This window comes from Pan troglodytes, chromosome 2 (assembly GCF_028858775.2).
Source record: "Pan troglodytes isolate AG18354 chromosome 2, NHGRI_mPanTro3-v2.0_pri, whole genome shotgun sequence".
Taxonomy (NCBI): domain Eukaryota; kingdom Metazoa; phylum Chordata; class Mammalia; order Primates; family Hominidae; genus Pan; species Pan troglodytes.
In genome coordinates, this window is record NC_086015.1 from 56,713,713 (window position 1) to 56,729,359 (window position 15,647).

Consider the following 15,647-nt stretch of genomic DNA (forward strand, 5'->3'; position numbering starts at 1 on the left):
AATGACAATTTCTTAAGTTCCCAAAATAACTTCTTGGGTTTAGGGTTCATGGATGTTTAGTATTTTTTCTGGCTTTCTTCAAATGAAGTTCCAGGAGACAAGTAAACCTACTGAAAAATGACTATTTTCTCAATTCTCCCACAGGGGTAGGTATTCAGCCCCATTCTAGATGTGTAAGAGATAAGTTATTACAAATAACATCATGGCGATTAAGGCTTAAATCTCTCTTGGAACCTTAGCTGACAGGTTACAGCCATTCTTTTATTACGTATAATATATTTAAATTATTTTTAAATTTGTATTCTGACATAAAAGTTGCAAAAATAGTACTTTTTTTCCGAACCATTTGAATAAGCTCTGACATGATGCCCCATTACGCCTGATAATTTAGTGTTTGTTTCTCACAAATAAGGACCACAACTCAACCATCAAAACCAGGAAGTGAATGTTAATACAGTACAGTTGACCACTGAACTGTGCAGGTCCACTTATATGGGAACTCTTTTCAACCAAAAAAAATCAGAATATTGAGAAATCAGAGAAAAAGCAGAAAGAATACTGATGTTGTCAGTGGTATCAAGGAACCTTCTCACAGTACACATTAGGGCTTTGATAACTTAATATCCAAGATGGTCCTCTCCATCTGGGCCTACTGGACCCACAGTCCAGTGCTCCTTGCTGAGGCAGGACCCCAGCAGTGTCTCAAGCTAAGGGGACTATCTGTAGACAATTGAGAATTCAATGAGAACATGTGCCTAGAAAGGACACTATCCCCCAGAATCACTGCTACAAGGTTCCTCACAAACATTTTTAGAATTACCACAAAGACAAAAGAAAAATCAGGATCCCAACCTCTCACTCTATGTCATATGGTCAAAACAGGGTCCCCCCACTTCAAAATGAAATACTTCTAATTTCTAACAGTACTGATTTTTTCTGAAATCAAACATACAGAAAACCATCAAAAGTAAGAATCATCCTTATAATCCAGAATAAATAGCACCATTTGCATTTTTATAGACATTCTTCCAGACTTCTCTATAGGCACATGTACACACAAACCAAATTTAACATAAACAGGATTATATTGTATGTTCTTTCAAAACAACTTTTCTCTTTCAACAATAGATGAGGGCAGTCTGGCATATGGCTGCAAAATAACCAAAATGCAAAGTTTTAATCAGAATAATGAGAAACACTAGCCCTGGTGTGCAGACAGCCTGCCGGCTACTCCCTACCCCATTTTCCCTTCTTCCCAGGATGACAGCATTCTAAGCTGCTGCATGGCTACTAAAGACTATATTCTCAGCCAGCATGGTGTTGCATGCCTGTAGTCCCAGCTACTTGGGAGGTTGAGGGAGGACTGCTTGAGCCCAGGAGGTCAAGGCTGTAGTGTGCAAAGATGGTGCTGGTGAGTAGCCTGCATTCCAGCCTATGTGACATGGTAAAACCTCGTCTCTAAGGAAAACAAAACAAAACAAAACCTTAAAGACCATATTTATTCTCCAGCCTCACTGCAGCTAGATTCTAGCCAATACGAGAGCTGAAGTGTGTCATATCCAAGTCATGTCCTTAACATTCATTCTTTTTCCATACTGGCTGGAAGGCAGTTGTGGTAGTGAGTCATCTCAGACCATGCAGGCAAGGGTGATACCACAAAGACTGCAGAATAGAGTTGGCTAATAATTGTACATTGACAACTTCACAGAACAGGACTTTTACACAAGAGAAATAAATTTCTCTTTTGTTTCAGCCATTGTTGATTTGGATGTCCTAGCACAAAGCAGACTAATACAGTAACTGAAACAAAGTATCAAAAAGATATTCACAAATTGTGTAGCTCTGAGCAATACTAATTCTCATAAATACTTGAGAAAAAAACATACATTCCACAGAGGAGCGTCAGAAAAAAGGCACCATTATCTTCGAGGTTGTAACGTGACAGTGGTCCAGCATCCAAGGTGTGTATCCTCTGCCCCTCAGCACTCGCCTGCCAGCAAAAAGGAGGCAGCAGAAGGACGGTATCTTCTATAAAAGTTGTTTTGTATACTTCAGTATGATGCTGCTATCTATACCACGTAATGGTTAAGAGCACAGGCTTTGGAGTCAGAACGACTTTAGTCTGAACACCAGTTATCTTTTAGTAGTTACAAGAACTTGTGCAAGTTCTCACCTATAAACTGTGATAACTCAGAATTTTAAATAAGATATGATTGGGAAAATGCTTGGTATTGTGTCTAGAATGTGGCAAACAATAAATACATGCTTTTACTACTTTATGCTAATTAAGTGACAACTTTCAGAAGACTATTACTGATAAACCAACTCAAATATGGAGACAGTTATCTCATTTTAAAAACAATGCTTCCTTTTTGGCCATGGCTAATTTGCTAATTTACAGGGCTCTCCTAATTCAGGATGATGACACTGCATTCTCAGTGGCTTGCTCGTTGAGGTGAGAAATTTGCCTCCAGTTCAACTTAGAGCTTGGTAGCTACCCACTGTAGCATCAACAATCATGAATGAATCTAAATCTTTAGTTAACTCACAGCTTTCTACAGCTGCTGTAACAAATTACCACAAACTTCAGGGCTTAAAACAAAGCCCATTTATTATATTAGTTCTAGAGGTCAGAAGTCCAAAATGGGTCTCACTGGTCTAAAATCAAGGTATTAGCAGGGCTGCATGCCCTCTGGATGTTCTAGTACGGAGCATCTAGCGAAAAAGGTTTCCTTGCCTTTTTCAGCTTCTAGAGCTCACCTGCATCCCTTGGCTTGTAGTCTCCTTCCTCCATCTTCAAAGCCAGCACTATAGCATCTTCAAATCTCTGACTGAACTTGTCTCCCTCTTCCCCATTTAAGGACCCTTGTGATTACACTGGACCCACATGGATAATCCAGGATAACCGCTCCAATTCAAGATCAGCTGATTAGCAAACTTAATTCCCTTCTGCCATGTAACACAATATATTCACAGGTTTCAGGGATTAGAATGTGGAAATATTTGGGCACCAGTTTTCTGACTAACACACTCATATACGTTTTCAGAACAAATAACTTCAATTCCCAGAGGGTTTTTTTTGGCTTTTTTTTTTTTTTGAGTCAGAGTTTCACTCTTGTTGCCCAGGCTGGAGTGCAACAGCGTTATCTCCACACACTGCAACCTCTGCCTCCTGGGTTCAAGTGATTCTCCTGCCTCAGCCTCCGGAGTAGCTGAGATTATAGGTGCACACCACCATGCCCGGCTAATTTTGTATTTTTAGTAGAGATGGGCTTTCTCCATGTTGGTCAGGCTGGTCTCAAACTCCTGCACTCAGGTGATCCACCTGTCTCCGCCTCCCAAAGTGTTGGGATTACAGGCATGAGCCACCACGCCTGGCCAATTGCCAGAGTTTTGAAGAGAATAGTGATTATATTTTGACAGCAAGAGAGGAAAGATGTTCTAGTTAGGGGAACATACCTTCCATAGGAAGTTGTGTGCAAGATGCCTCTCTGTGTAATTTAAAAAACTGATCCCTTTTAACTATCACTGTGACAACTTCAATACAGTCTTAAGAGCTATTAATTTTTTTATTAACTTTTAATTTTTTTGAGACGGAGTTTTGCTCTTATTGTCCAGGCTGGAGTGCAATGGTGCAATCTCAGCTCACTGCAACCTCCGCCTCCCGGGTTCAAGCAATTCTCCCACCTCAGCCTCCCAAGTGGCTGGGATTACAGGCACCCACCACCACGCCTGGCTAATTTTTGCATTTTTAGTAGAGACAGGGTTTCACCATGTTGGCCAGGCTGGTCTTGAACTCCTGACCTCAAGTGATCCACCCGCCTCAGCCTCCCAAAGTGATGGGATTACAGGCATGAGCCACCGCGCCCAGCCATAAGAACTATTAATTTTTACACTGCCTATGTGAACCAGGTGTTAAAAAACAAAATGAAACAAAAAAATTAAATAATTTAAAAAACATGCTTCACTCTCGGCCAGGTGCAGTGGCTCATGCCTGTAATCCCAGTACTTTGGGAGGCTGAGGCGGGTGGATCACCTGAGGTCAGGAGTTCGAGACCTGCCTGGCCAATATGGCAAAACTCCGTCTCTACTAAAAGTACAAAAAAAATTAGCCAGGCATAGTGGTGTATGCCTGTAATCCCAGCTACTCTGGAGGCTGAGGCAGGACAATTGCTTGAACCCAGGAGGTGGAAGTTGCAGTGAGCCAAGACTGTGCCACTGCACTCCAGCCTGGGCAACAGAGCGGGACTCCATCTCAAAAAAAAAAAAAAAAAAAAAAAAAAAAAAAGCTTCTTTCTCAAGGAATTAGAGAAAAGAAGAGCAAACTAAACCCAAAGCTAGCAGTAGATAATAAATAGAAAGGAGGGCCAGTGCAGTAGTTCATGCCTGTAATCCCAGCACTTTGGGAGGATGAGGTGGACAGATCACTTGAGGTCAAGAGTTTAAGACCAGCCTGGGCAACAAAGTGAAACCCTATCTCTACTAAAAATACAAAAATTAGCCAGGCATGGTGGCACACGCCTGTAATCCCAGCTACTTGGGAGGCTGAAGCATAAGAATCACTTGAACCTGGAAGGCAGAGGCTGCAATAAGCCATGATCATGCCACTGCACTCCAGCCTGGGCAACAGAGCAAGACACTGTCTCAAAAAAAAAAATATATATAGATATATATATAGAATGCAGATAAACGAAATTAGAGAATAGAAAAACAATTTTAAAAATTAAACAGTTGGTTTTTTTAAAAGATCAACAAAATTGGTAAACACTTAGCTAGATTAACTAAGAAAGAAAGAGCTGAGCACGGTGGCTCACGCCTGTAATGCCAGCACTTTGGAAAGCCAAGGTAGGCGGATCACCTAAGGTCGGGAGTTTGAGACCAGCCTGACCAACATAGAGAAACCCTGTCTCTACTAAAAATACAAAATTAGCTGGGCGTGGTGGCGCATGCCTGTAATCCCAGCTACTCGGGAGGCTGGGGCAGGAGAATCACTTGAACCTGGGAAACGGAGGTTGTGGTGAGCCACAATTGAGATCGCACCACTGCACTCCAGCCTGATGCGAAACTCCATCTCAAAAAAAAAAAAAAAAAAAAAGAGAGAGAGAGAGAGAGGCTGGGTGTGGTGGCTCACACTTGTGATCCTAGCACTTCGGGAGGCCAAGGCAGGAGGATCACTTGAGCCCAGGAGTTTGAGACCAGCCTGGGCAACACAGGGAAACCCTGTCTCTACCAAAAAAAAAAAATATATATATATATATATATACACACACACACACATATATCTCCTTACCTAACATTACATACATTATTTTTTAATATGTATGTAGCGTTAGGTAAGAATCCAGCATATTTTTACATATATAAATAAAAAATACGTTATATATACAATATATATATTTTATGTGTTTACTATATACATACACACGTATATATAACATATATATTAGCCAGGTATGGTAGCATCAGGTGAGAGGACTGCTTGAGTCCGGGAGGTTGAGTCTGCACTGAACTGTGATTGCCACTGCACTCCAGCCTGGGTGCCAAAGCCAGATCCTGTCTCAAAAAAAGACAGAGAGGAGGAGGGAGGGAGGGAAGAAGTAAGGGAGAAAAGAGATGCAAATAACTAAAATCATAAAGAGGAGACATTACAACCAATGCCACAAAAATAAAAAGGATTATGAGAGTTCTAGGAAAGCATGTATGCCAACAAATTAGATAAACTAGAAGAAATGGATAATTTCCTAGAAACACACAACCTACTAAAGACATACAAAGCCTGAGTAAACCTGTAACTAGTAAGGAGACTGAATCAGTAATAAAAAATCTCCCACAAAGAAAATCCCTAGACTGATAGCTTCACTGATGAATTCTAACCAGACATTTCAAGAACTAACACCAAGCCTTATGAAACTTTTCCAAAAAATTGAAGAGGCGAGGTCACGTCCTAACTCATTCTATGAAGCTAGCATTACTCTGATACCAAAGCCAGACAAAGATACTACAACAAAACTACTGATCAATATCCCTTATGAATACTGATGCAAAATTTCTCAATAAAATATTAGCAAACTGATGTCAGCAGGATATTAAAAGGATTATATACCATAACCAAGTGGGATTTATTCCACAGTGAACACGGTGTTGAAGTGGTGAAAGTGGGCATCTCTGTCTTGTTCGTGATCTTAGAGGAAAAGCTTTAAGTATTTTGCCACTGAATATGTTGTTCACAGTAATCAAAATGTGTGCTACTGGTATAAAAACAGACACAGGGACCAATGGAATAGAATGGAGCCTAGAAATGACCCTCACATACACGGTCAAGCAAATTTTGACAAAGGCGCCAAAACCATTCAATGAGAAAAGCACAGTCTTTTCAACAAACGATGCCGGGAAAACTGGATACACACATATAAAGAATGAAGCGGGATCCTTACCTAAACACTACTTACAAAAATTCAAAATGGATCAAAGGCCTAAATGTAAGAGCTAAAACTATAAAACTCTTAGAGGAAAACCAATACAGTTTGGCTGTATCCCCATTCAAATCTCAGCTTGAATTGTTATCTCCTAGAATTCCCACATGTTGTGGGAGGGACCCAGAGGGAGGTAACTGAATCATGGAGGCCAGTCTTTCCCGTGCTATTCTCGTGATAGTGATTAAGTTGCATGAGATCTGATGGGTTTATTAGGGGTTTCCACTTTTGCTTCTTGCTTATTTTTCTCTTGCCACTGATGTAAGAAGTGCCTTTCACCTCCCACCATGATTCTGAGGCCTCCCCAGCCATATGGAACTGTATGTTCAGTTAAACCTCTTTTTCTTCCCAGTCTCGGGTATGTCTTTATCAGCAGTGTGAAAACCAACTGATACAGTAAATTGGTACCAGTAGAGTTGGGCGCTGCTGAAAAGATACCCGAAAATGTGGAAGCGACTTTGGAACTGGATAACAGGCAGAGGATGGAACAGTTTGGAGGGCTCAGAAGAAGACAGGAAAATGTGGGAGTTTGGAACTTCCTAGAGACTTGAATGGCTTTGACCAAAAGCCTGATAACAATACGGACAATAAGGTCCAGGCTGAGGTGGTCTCAGATGGAGATGAGGAACTTGCTGGGAATTGGAGTAAAGGTGACTTTTGTTATGTTTTAGCAAAGAGACTGGGGCATTTCGCCCCTGCTCTAGAGATTTGTGGAACTTTGAACTTGAGAAAGATGACTTAGGGTATCTGGCAGAAGAAACTTCTCAGCAGCAAAGCATTCAAGAGGTGAGTTGGGTACTGTTTAAGGCATTCAGTTTTATAAGGGAAGCAGAGCATAAAAGTTTGGAAAATCTGCAGCCTAGTCCTGTCCAAGAGAACCCTGATTAATACAAAAACATAGGGGAAAAGCTTCATGATATTGGATTTGGCATTAATTTCATGGATATGACACCAAAGGCACAGGCAACAAGAGAAAAAGACAACATAAACTTCATGAAAATTAAAACCTTTTGTACATCTAAGGACACCGTACAAAATGAAAAGGCAACCTACAGAATGGCTCTATCACCCAGGCTGGAATACAGTGGCGGGATCTCAGCTCACTGCAATCTCTGCCTCCCAGGTTCAAGCAATTCTCCTGCCTCAGCCTCCCTAGTAGCTGGGCCTATAGGTGAGCACCACCACAGCTGGCTAATTTTTTAAAAAATTTTTTGTAGAGATGGGTCTCACTATGTTGCCCAGGCTGGTCTCAAATTCTTGGCCTCAAGAGATCTTTCCGCATAGGTCATTTTTTTTGTTTTTGTTTTTAAGAGACGGGGTCTCATTATGTTGCCCAGGCTGGTGTCAAACTCCTTGGATCAAGCAATTCTCTTGCCTTAGTCTCCCATGTAGCTTGGATTACAAGTGCATGCTCCTGTGCCTGGCTCAAAAAATCAAGTAGCTGGGATTATAGGTGCATGTTACTGTGCCTGGCTCAACAGATTTTTAATTTAAAAAAAGCTTCACTACAGCTTGATTACTAAAGACTAAAATTGGACCCCAGTATCATTTAAGCCATTCCTGCCAACAAAAAGCTTAATTTCCAAACACTTTAATACACATGGACTCTGGACCAAATCCCCCACAACTGTACTGATGTGCTTCCAACTCACCTTCGCTTTGGTGCCCTAATGAAGAGCTCACAGAGAAGTCTGCCCTGTTCATCCTTATAGTCTCGGATGGTATTATAGAGTTCATGGCACACGGCAATCTACACATTAGCAAAGGAGAAAAAAATCACTAAAAAAGTGAACAGAAAGCCAGTGTAGACATAAGAATTATTTTCTACTCTTCAATAAAAGGCAAGTAGAGAAGAAAAATGATGACTCTCAATAATACCAAACATGCTAAAGTCTGAAATATGCTGACAGTATGTCTCCTTTCAAACAACTGAGTTGACTAACTTTTTGGTATCTTTCATCAGATTTATGCTCCTGGTGATTTTGTCTTCTAAACTATATCAGTTCATCACTTTCTTGCTTAAAGTCATCCAATTGAAGGGTTTTCTTCTTTTAAACTAAATCAGTTTATCACTCTCTTGCTTAAAGCCATCTGACAGAAGGGTTTATCACTTCACAGAGAATAAAATCTAAACTCCAAACATTGCTTGTGTGGGCCCTACATACTCTGAATGGGTGGAGCTTGCCAGTTTCCTTCACCTTCCTGACCATCCACTGCTCTGTAACCAAGACACACAAAACTCATCCCTGACCCAACCCCTCTGCACTGGTTCTGTCTGGAACTCTCTTCCAGCGGATTCAGGCCAAAACAGCCCAAATCACCCAAAATTTTCTTCTTAGCACTTATTACTAGCTGAGGATACATTATTCTTTATTCGTTTACTTGTTTACATTCTACTTCCCCCGCCTGGAATCTAAGTTCCATGTGAAAAATGGGCTTGTTTCCCACATGGCTATATCCCAACCATGAGAACAGTGCTTGTCACATGATAGTCACACAGTTATTTGCTGAATTAATATATGATGTAACATACTGAAATTATTCATAAGATCACACTATTACTCTAAGACTTAGCTGAATACATAATGTTCATAAAAGAAAAGACTATTAATCAAGAGAATCTTAAAAAAGTGGAGATGCCTTGCATCGTAACAATTTTACCATTAAAGGGAAGATAGGGGAATTGTGGGAAAAGCAGGCAGAAACCATGTAATCCAAGTTACTCACAGGATCTACAGTTGGAAGATTGGAAAGTCTCCTCCTTTTCCTGCTTGGGCCTGGTGTTGACACAGAATGGTGCCCATCATCAAAGTCCCCGCTGACACTGCTGGAAGGGGAGGTAGCTCTTCTTCTCTTGGAACCCATGGAATCCAACTTCTTCTATAAGAAATAATTAGCCATGTTCTTACATTTAAATAGACTCTGTCACCAAGTCTTCAGCTGGACACCTGCTACCAAACTCCTGGCTCACTTAGGAGGATATTTTAACGTGTTGTAGTTTAACTAGCTATAAGTTTTTTTTTTTTTTTTTTTTTAAGCCCTGGACTTCCTTGTTTTCGTCTTTCACTTACCAGAATGCTATACTTTCAATTTTGATGGGACAAATTCAACAAAAGCATATTCATTTGTATATCACCAATCTTGAATGACTCAACTTCTGGCTCCAAATTTGCCCTACAGTTTCCCAACCTATATGTAGCAGTACATTAGTGTGCTGAAGGTATTAAGCCTTCAGCCCATGAGGCAGTCAGGCAGGCCTGGGGTACAGAGGCCCCAAGGTATCCACCTCTGGAGTCAGCACCTCATCTGCTTCTCTATGTGCCTTACAATTATGATCATTTGCTAGGTGGGCCATCATGTGGAAAACAGCAAGAAGCAGAGCCCAGGACAAATGAGTAGTGCAAAAAGGTAAGGGGACAGAGGACAATTAACCTTCTAGCACTTTAGATGTACTCTAAAATTAAAACCCTGAAAATGAATGTTCTCCATTCATTAAAACAGGATCCACAAGACATATCCCTGGAAAACACTTAATGAGACTTGCTACACCTAGACAGAGGTACAAACTATCCTTTGAAACTCTGTTAATTCAAACTAATCACCTTTTAGTGATATGACATACTCTAACACGTACTCTATTTAACTATAACAATTTTAACTATAACTCTATTTACAACACAAGAAATGCAACCACTGAATGATCTGCTACAGATAGTATATACCCAAGAAAGTCCTGCAATGCTTATATTGCAATACAATCTAACAATACTATCAAATAGTATATTGTGATTTGAAAGGCCTTTTTCTTTCTTTCTTTCTTTCTTTCTTTTTTAGGTGGAGTCTCGCTCTGTCACCAGGCTGGAGTACAGTGGCACGATCTCTGCTCACTGCAACCTCCCTCCACCTCCCAGTTTCAAGCGATTCTCCTGCCTCAGCCTCCAGAGTATCTGGGACTAAGGCGTGTGCCATCACACCCAGCTAATTTTTGTATTTTTAGTAGAGACGGGGTTTCACCATGTTGGCTAGGATGGTCCCAATCTCTTGACCTCGTGATCCGCCCGTCAAAGGCCTTTTTCTAAAGCTAAAAGAAAAAAAAGATCCCAGTTTCACTCATCAACACTGAAGGTATTGATCCTTCAGCCCCTGAGGTAGTCAGGCAGGCCTGGGGTTCAGAGGCCCCAAGGTATTCACTTCTTGAGTCAGCACCTCATCTGCTTTTCCATGTGCCTTACAATTATGAGGAACCTCATAGAACTAGAGTACCTCATAATTGTAAGGCACATGGAAACACTGAATTTCAGGACACTACGACACCAGCAGCTGAATGATTAGAACAGGAGAACACTGGTTGCCAGCAGTATGGAAAGAAAAGTTGGGGATCTCCAAGAAACAGAAAGGAGGAGCAAAAGAATCACATTTGAAAATCCTGGTGAGCAATTAAGGAAAAAGAGAAGTCTCAGATCTCTTTTTCCAAACTAAAGTCCACATGGTGTTTAAAACAAAATCTACCACGATGATGTTCCTTACTCTAGGCTTCGGTTTGTTATACAGTATTATTAGTTTGAAGTTGGCTAAAAGTAGTTAAAAGCGTCAAAAGGCTTAGCCAAAACTTAGCCAAGTTTTGCTGATTTTTGTTCATTTTATAAAAAGCTGATCAACAGGACTCAATTCATTAAGATAAATTAAGGACCAATCCCTTTTAAACAATCTATTGACAAAGACACAAGTGAATTTGATGAACATAAGGAGGGAATCTTTGTGGAAAGGATAACAAAAATTTAAGAAAGGTGGAAGGAAAAAGTCAAGGAAGGACAGAAAAGGGAAAGGGTGTAGATAATCAGTAATTTACCAGCTTTACCAGAGCACAACCAGCGCCTCGAAAAGCCAGTCTCCTCATTATGTCTGAAAGCCAAGTGAAGCCAGTGGGAGAAGGAAGGGCTTTAGAAGTGCTGATTCAGTGTTAGTATATTCAAAACTGAAAAAGAAGAACAAGGCAGAGAAGGGGGAAATAGAAAAGAAGGGTCAGAAGGAGTAAAAATGAGTACGAATAGATAGAAAACATTCAAATAGAACTGCTAAAGAAAGATAAAGAGAACTGGAGAAAACAGGCATATCAGTTCTCTTGTACCTATCAAACAAACTGCTGCAAAGGCTCAGGCACTAACAGTACCTGACAGTTCTTCCATTTTAAAACCAAATGCTTTCATATGTTTAAAGATGTCTCATTGAGGTTCCCCTTTACTCACATTAGGAATGACTGTCAATTCCAGGAATGAAGCATGCCTGCCCAACTGCCCCCTAGTCAATAAGAGCAGAGTTCAATCACAGAGCTGGAATGGAGAGTGAATACATGTGGGAGGCTCACATGTGACACCAAGTGTTGGCAAGCTGGAACAAACCAAGAATGGCTCACGTGAGCAAAAGGTCTGGAAAACACCCTCCCCCACAAAAAAAAAAAATTCAGAGAAAGAACATTTATTTCCAAAAGTCCTATCTGCATTGGAGACACCATATAAAAATTTGACAAGGTTAAAAAAAAAAAAAAAAAGGCCAACCATTTTGGCAGGAGTTCAAAATTACTTTTATAAATAATCCACTGAAAATCAAATGACAAAAAAATACATTATCAGCATGTGTATGTCGTTCGGATGACACAATATCCCAATATCCTTGAATCATTAATTTACTTTGGTAAGATAAGAAAAAGTTTCAACTTAAAGATAATTTTCAAGTATTTTCTTATCCATGGGACACATTTTAAAATGTATTTTGAAAGTCTGACAAGAAGGGCAATGTTATAAGGTGGGAGAAACAACAGGACCTTTGCTCCTAAGACCAGAATAGGAGTCCTAAGTCTTCCACCTCTGATTATCAGCTTGATGTTGTCTGATTAGTTGATGTAACCTCTCAGATCTGTTTCATCTCTAAAATAAGAACGTAATGCCGGGAGTGGTGGGTCATGCCTGTAATCCCAGCACTTTGGAAGGCCGAGGCCAGTGCATCACTTGGAGTTCGAGACCAGACTGGCCAACGTGGTGAAACCCTGTCTCTACTAAAGAAAAATACAAAAATTTAGCCGGGTGCGGTGGCTCATGTCTGTAATCCCAGCGCTTTGGGAGGCTGAGGCGGATGGATCACCTGAGGTCAGGAGATCAAGACCATCCTGGCTAACACGGTGAAACCCCGTCTCCACTAAAAATACAAAAAAAATTGGCTGGGTGTGGTGGCACGCACCTGTAATCCCAGCTACTCGGGAGACTGAGGCAGGAGAATCGCTTGAACCCGGGAGGCAGAGGTTGCAGTGAGCCAAGATGGCACCACTGCACTCCAGCCTGGACGTCAGAGCAAGACTCTGTCTCAAAAAAATAAAAAATTAGCTGGCTGAGGCAGTGCATGCCTGTAAACCCAGTTACTCGGGAGGCTGAAGCATGAGAATTGCTTGAACCCAGGAGGCAGAGGTTGCAGCAAGCCGAGATCATACCACTGCACTCCAGTCTGGGGGACAGAGCGAGACCGTCTCAAGAAAAAAAAAAAAAAACAACATAAAGTGAAATCACTTCTGCATGTTCCCCAGGCACAGGAACAGCATATTCATTTTTGTAGATCTGTCTTATAGGATAGTATTTGGTATAGGTTATGTGCTCAATTTATCTTTTAATAAATGTATTAAAAGTGCACTTAGGGCCAGGCACAGTGGCTCATGCCTGTAATCCCAGCAATTTAGCAGGCTGAGGTGGGCAGATCACCTGAGGTCAGGAGTTCAAGACCAGCCTGGCCAACACGGTGAAACCCCGTCTCTATCGAAAATACAAAAAATTGTCTAGGCAAGGTGGTGGCATGCACCTGTAATCCCAGGTACTCGAGAGGGTGAGGCACGAGAATTGCTTGAACCAGAGAGGCAGAGATTGCAGTGAGCTGGGATTGCGCCACTGCACTCCAGGCTGGGGGACAGAGTAAGACTCTGTCTCCAAAAAAAACAAAAAAAAAGTGCACTTGAGACCTTCAAAAAAAAAAAAGTTTATTTGTATAGTTTAAAAGTCCTCAGCCAGGCACAGGGGCTCATATCTGTAATCCCAGCACTTGGAGAGGCTGAGGCAGGATGACCGCTTGAGGCAGAGAGTTCAAGACCAGACTGGATAACATAGATTGACCTTTTCTCTACAAAAATTAAAATTAGCTGGGTGTGGTGCTGCACATCAGTAATCCCAGCTACTTGGGATGCTGAGGTGAGAGGATTGCTTGAGCCTAGGAGCACAAGGCTTCAGTGAGCCATGATCACTTTACTGAACTCCAGCCTGGGCAACAAAGTCAGACCTTGTCTCAAAAAAAAAAAAAAAAAAAAAAAAAATGCCTGTAAGCATCCCTTCAGCAATTTTGTCTTTCCATGAAGAGGAAAGACAGATTCCAGAGTTCAATTCCAAGTTTTAAAATGGCCTTGATTACAGTTACAAGTTCAAAAGTCTAACAATCAATAATTTATAGTGGACAGTTAAGAATACTTAATAATGTGCAACTGGGAGAATATCGACTTACTATAGACAAACAGTGTATTTCGACCGTTTATGAACTTTAGCCCTCTCCTGTATTTCTAGTAATATTTAGCAATACAATACATGTTTAAAACAAAATCTTGGAAAACAGGAGTCAAAGGAAAAAAAACACCTATAAACCTACTTCCAAGAAAAAAACCACTCTTAACGTTGTCATTCGGTTTTTGGTATTTATGCCTTAGTAACCTATTATTTTTTACCAAAATGTTAACAAACCACATATATTATTCTACAGCCTGTGTTTTAGTGAAGGTTCTTCCAAGTCAACATTCTTCCTCATGATGTTTGATGACTTGATAGTAATCTATCATATAGATACACCACAATTTACTTATCTTGGGAATTTTGGTAGGATATTAACATTTGAGGTATTTTGTACATTCCCAAAGCCAAAGAAAGCGGTCAAGGCCCTTCCATTCATCCACACATAAACTCTTTATTGTTTTAATTTGAAACACCTCTTCAAAACATATTTTCCAATCTTCCATTTTGGAGCTCAAAATCAAATATGGGCGACCTGTAAGTAATAAAGCAAAAATTATGCTACTCTTTTATGTGCATGAGTCCAATTTGCACTTTTTGGGGAAAAGCACATAGCCAAATGGAGAAAAAAATAATACCTAAAATTATTTGTCAAGAATCCTAATGTGTTGGAAAGTAAGTTAATTAAAACATTTTACCCCAACATACGCTTCTATAATTACTGTAAGAATTTCTATATCCACTATACCGTGTACTTATTTTTCAGGACTTTTTCTATATTTTTGCAACTCTTTCTTCCCCTTTAAATTAAAACTTATTATAATAACAAAACTGTGCTTCCCCAAACCAAGAAATATACACAGTTCCCAAAATCCCGGATTCTTTGTGGTGTTGAGATGAGAAGCTGAAATATCTGGCCTCTACTATAAATACAAGTCCCATTGATTAAAATACCCGGAAAAAATACGGAAAGAAAATCACTAAGAGTTTGTGTCGAACCGTCAAGAAACAACAACAAAAAAAAGAGGCCCTGAGCAACGGAGGAAATGAAGGACTTTCCCGACCTGTCACTGGTATTGGGGACTGAGGGAAACGTTGACAGCTTTGAAGCTGCCCCGCGACGAGCGGGAAAGAGGAGCGCGGGGAGTTTCCGACCCGTAGTGCGCCTTTGTCCCTGCCGGCAGGTGCGACAAGGCTACTGGGCCCATCCGGAGGCCAGCCGCCGCGCCCCGCCCAACCCCGCGCGCCCAGCCCGACCGGCGCGTCCCCACGGCCGGGGCGGGGCTTCCGCCGCGGCTCCCGCCCGCCCGGGCCCACACAAAGGCCCGGCAGCTGACCAAGGGGGAGCGGCCCCACCCGCCCTGGGCCCGGCCTTACCCAGCCGCTCCGCCGCCTGCAGCCCCGGCCGCGGTCACCGACCGCCGCGCCCCGCCCCGTGGCCGCCACGGCTGCTGCTATTGCTCCTCCGGCCGCGGCCGCTGCCGTCGCTTCGGCACCCGCCGCCTTCACCTCCCTTACCCCTCCCGGTGCCGCCGCAAAACCAGTCCCGCGGCCGCCAAGCGATCCCTGCTCCGCGCGACACTGCGTGCCCGCGCACGCAGAGAGGCGGTGACGCACTTTACGGCGGCAGCGTAAGTGCGTG

General features: G+C 41.7%; 1 protein-coding gene across 50 annotated transcripts in view; it reads right to left on the minus strand.

The window, feature by feature from the left end:
• PBRM1 (polybromo 1) overlaps positions 1 to 15,572 on the minus strand; it is a 139,098-nt gene extending 123,526 nt beyond the window's left edge. For 11 of the 50 annotated variants that reach the window (XM_063806829.1, XM_054681968.2, XM_054681958.2 and 8 more), the window contains exons 1-3: positions 15,383 to 15,502; positions 9,201 to 9,350; positions 8,126 to 8,223 (exon numbers count right to left, since the gene is read on the minus strand). In XM_063806829.1, coding sequence (XP_063662899.1) covers positions 8,126 to 8,223; positions 9,201 to 9,338 — 236 coding nt within the window. In that variant the 5' untranslated portion in view covers positions 9,339 to 9,350; positions 15,383 to 15,502. Of the gene's footprint in view, positions 1 to 8,125; positions 8,224 to 9,200; positions 9,354 to 11,322; positions 11,449 to 11,719; positions 11,862 to 14,481; positions 14,541 to 15,069; positions 15,177 to 15,382 lie in introns of those variants that run through there. The other 39 variants (XM_054681971.2, XM_054681965.2, XM_054681953.2 and 36 more) reach the window with 14 other exon arrangements.
• Positions 15,573 to 15,647: the final 75 nt, after the last annotated feature.